Genomic DNA, 3,881 nt, shown 5'->3' on the forward strand with positions numbered 1-3,881 from the left:
TCAGTTTTCCATTCTCACCAACACCCTGCTCCCTTTGGCTCTCCAGTTTGGAGCACAAGTGGGTTTTTTTATTGCCCACTGCACCAGTTCCACGCACAGAGAAAGATCTGCTGGCCACAGGAAGAGACGTGCCTGCAGCACAAGAAATAAACAGATAATAAGCAGAAAAAAAGACAATGTAGTTCTCACTCTCAAAAAATGCTTCTCTATTTGATCAAGAAGCAAAACAACACCAAAGCTCACATTATTAAATATCATAAATTAATTCAATGTTTAATTAGAAATCAAAACCTTTTGTGATTTTGCCAGGCCTCCTCCTCTCTCCAAATCACCTCTATTTACCAGGGCCCAATTCTAAATTTCACATCAGCTCAGTGGCTCGGCTTTGCAAAACAGGAAGGTCTTGAGGAAAAGCAGAGAAACCAACCCATTCTGAGAACCCCAATGGACACATTGCTGCAAGGGTCCTTGTGAAACATCTGCACTGGTCCTGACCTGACACAGAACCCAGCGCTGGGGCAGGAAATGCCGAGCGGGGCTGAGCTAAACCACTGAGCTGATCATGGAGCCTTTCCCCTGAGCATGAACCGAGGCTGATTTCACTTCACAATTGTTTGTTCTCCCTTGTAAACGACGACGTTCTGCTCTGTCTCGTGCACTTCCACTTTGTAAAGGATTCCCTGGGGCAGGAGCTTCTGGAGGTTGTCCCAGATGAACACGGCGACGTTCTCTGTGGTGCTGGGGGGGGAACAGCAGCCGGGTCAGAGCTGGCTGAAATGGCAGAAACGACACCAGTATTTGAGGGAGCTGCACTCAGGAAGGGCTGGGGGGATGCTGAAGGGCAGCTGATGACACCTGAATTAAGCGGGGTTTGTGCCACGCCAGCAGATCTGGGTGAAATGGGGCGGAACGGACAGGTCCTGTGTGTCCAGGCTGATCAGGGGACAAGGGGCAGCAGGGCTGGACACAGGTGTGGTCAGCCCACAGGTAAAGGCTGCTCGTTCCCTGGTAGGATCAGGCCCTGAAAACTGTTCCAGTCCCTCCAGGAGCCCCCATCGCTCACCTCACCACCTCAGAGAAGTAGGGCACATCCTTGTCCAGGTTCTTGTGGTCGAGCGGCTCCATGATCGCCTCCTGCCAAGAGGGGACGGTGACAACCCTGTCCCTGCCTGGCCTGAGGTTCAGATAACCACACACAGCCAGGCAGCAGGGTGGGAAAAAAGGGAAAGAGCCCTAAATCCAGCTGTGAAATTCCCAGCTGGAGACGTGGTACTGCCTCACGTAACAGAGCTGAAGCATTTTAGTCTGCAATTATTCCTTAATTTCTTTTTTATGTCCTGCCATCATCACCTCACCACATCTCCGTGCTGCTACCAGACAAACTGCTGAGCTCTGATCAGTTCTCCCAGGGGATTAGAAGGAAAACTGGGCTATTTTTACCTGCATGTATTCCTTCAGGTCTGTCAGGTTCATCACCATCCCCGAGACCGGGTCAATCTGCAGGGGAAGCACAAGGTGGCAACACAAATCAGAGGGGAATATCTGTGCTCAGGTCATCTGAGCCACAAGGAAAATATCTTTCCACTGTCAGAGAGTTCCAGCTCCACTCCTGTGATGTTCCAAGGGCTTGATACAGCCTGGAAACCATCCCAGAGGTTCCACTCTCTCCTGAAAGCTGACACCAGGTGAGAACAACTCCCTGGAGGAGCCTTCAAGCATGATGATGAAAGCAGGGAAACAGCATTAAACTGCAAATCCACATTGAGGAACAGAAAAAAACTCGCTGGTTGCACTCACCTCTCCACGCACTGTGACTGTAACTGAAAAAAAGAAAAGATCAGGTCACTGTGATGTCCAGGAACCCAAAACCAAATCTGCTGCTGCTGAGGACACACAGCCCATTCCCTGCCCACCCACGGGGTGCACTCAGGAGTGGGACTGTTTTTATAAAATGAGGGGATGCTCCATAAAAACAACGACTCAGAGTCACAAAAGCCCTTGCCCAAGGTCTGATGCCCCAGGTAGGTGGAGATAAGCCTGTCTTCCCTGATAAAGCAGCTCCTTAGCAGAGTGCCAGCAGCACAGGGAGCCACTCCAGGAACTGGAGAGATCTAATTCTGCGTGCCCAGAGTGTAGAAATAGGAGAACTTGTGAAAAAAACATTCAAATAATGTTTACAGGCTGTTTAATTTGCATGCCTTTTGCTTAGAGAAATCTCCATTCAAATCACAATGATGCTGCAGAGTGTAAACAAGCAGATTTGATTCAAGAAGTGGAATTTGAAGATAAATATTTATTATCTATTCAACTGAATATGCTGTGGTCCAACCCCCTGCTGCTGAAATTTCCTTCAAATTCTTAATAAAAACACAAACCCAGCCACTAAAGCTGTATCAGGCTGCTGAGAACGAGTGGCCCAGCCCTCCTGGGGGTTATCCCCACCCTGAGAGCAGCACCACTCCACGAGCAAGGATGGAAGTCACCTTCCTACCTTTGTAGTTGTGTCCGTGGCCATTGGGGTTGTTGCACTTCCCGAACAGCTTCAGGTTCTCCTCATTGCTCAGGGATTTGCTGTGGGAGAGGCAGACACGGTATGGCAGGATCTGCTCCAGATGTTCACGGCCTCACTTCACTCTGCTTTCCAGCTCTCCATCTATTCCCTCTCCCACACTGAACCCCCCAGCTCAGGAGGCATGAACAGAGACAGAAGAGTGTTTGGTCCATGAAAAGATGTTGTTGACAACAGTGAATCTTTTTTGCCGTGGTTTTGTGTCTGTTTCAGAGCATCTGCCTGACACCACAGCTGGATAAATGTTCAACATCTGGGCCCAAAATCACTTAGGCCTGGAGCAAGCTGCACATTCGGGTTTATTATTAATTAACAAAGCTTAGGGAGCCTCTCCAAGAAGTACAAAGGAATTCCCTCTGAATCTTCCCTTTGAAGCAATCCAAGTGCCTGTTCCGAGTGTTTCAAGTCAAGGCACATTTTGGGAATATCACAGAATCCCAGGATCACGGAGGTTGGAAAAGAACTCCAGGACCTGTGACTGACCCCCACCTCGTCCCCAGCCCAGAGCACTGAGCGCCACGTCCAGGAGTTCCTTGGGCACCTCCAGGGATGGGCACTCCCTGGGCAGCCCCTTCCAAAGCCTGACCACTCCTCCATGGACAAATTCCTGCTGATGTCCAACCTGACCCTCCCCTGGCACAGCCTGAGGCCGTTTCCCCTTGTCCTATCGCTCGTAGCCTGAGAGAAGAGACCAAGCCTAAAAACGTCCTTTGAGTTTCAGGTCAAGACACTCTTTAGGAACGTATCATTTTCGGGGGCAAAAGCAGCAGATCGGGGGGCACAGGGCGATGTTTACAAACCGAAAGCGCCATCGGCTCTGTTGAAACACGGAACTGCAGCCGGGCACTGATGGATGGCTGCGGGAAGGGGCTGAGCCAGGGAGAACCGGGAAGGGCAGGGAGGGATCGGAGCCTCCTCCCGGCAGCGAGGGGCCTCTCCCCTGTGCGGGGCCGCTCCCCTGTGCGGGGCCGCTCCCCTGTGCGGGGCCGCTCACCTGTGCAGGCGGTGGCAGGCGCTGAAGGTGACGGAGCGCGACAGCCGCGCCAGGCGGGCGGAGCGCGGCGGCATCGCGGGGCCGGAGCGGCGGGGCCGGAGCGGGGCGGCTCCAGCCCGGCCCGGGGGAGGCTCCAGCCCGGCCCCGCACAGAGGTGGCTCCAGCCCGGCCCCGGGGGCGGCTCCAGCCCGCGGGATCCGCCCGCCGAGAACCGGGAATGCTCCGATCCTCCCGTGCCGGTGTCGGACCCGGGGATGCTCCAATTCCCCTCCCGTGCTCGGCCCCGGGATGCTCCAATTCCCCTCCCGTGCTCGGCCC

The 3,881-nt window shown here is 53.4% G+C and overlaps 1 protein-coding gene across 1 annotated transcript; it reads right to left on the reverse strand.

Moving 5' to 3' along the window:
* Positions 1-252: 252 nt before the first annotated feature.
* LOC121672322 (6-pyruvoyl tetrahydrobiopterin synthase-like) lies at positions 253-3,670 on the reverse strand. The gene is made up of 6 exons (XM_042044930.1): positions 3,564-3,670; positions 2,492-2,571; positions 1,798-1,820; positions 1,441-1,497; positions 1,064-1,134; positions 253-738 (listed from the first exon to the last, which is right to left on the reverse strand). Exons 1-6 carry the CDS (start codon positions 3,635-3,637, stop codon positions 600-602), a joined length of 444 nt encoding a protein of 147 aa, XP_041900864.1. The 5' UTR covers positions 3,638-3,670; the 3' UTR covers positions 253-599.
* Between the last annotated feature and the right edge of the window lie 211 nt (positions 3,671-3,881).

This window comes from Corvus kubaryi, unplaced genomic scaffold (genome assembly GCF_017639235.1).
Source record: "Corvus kubaryi isolate FWS band 111438036 unplaced genomic scaffold, C.kubaryi_AGA036_p1.0 49317, whole genome shotgun sequence".
Taxonomy (NCBI): domain Eukaryota; kingdom Metazoa; phylum Chordata; class Aves; order Passeriformes; family Corvidae; genus Corvus; species Corvus kubaryi.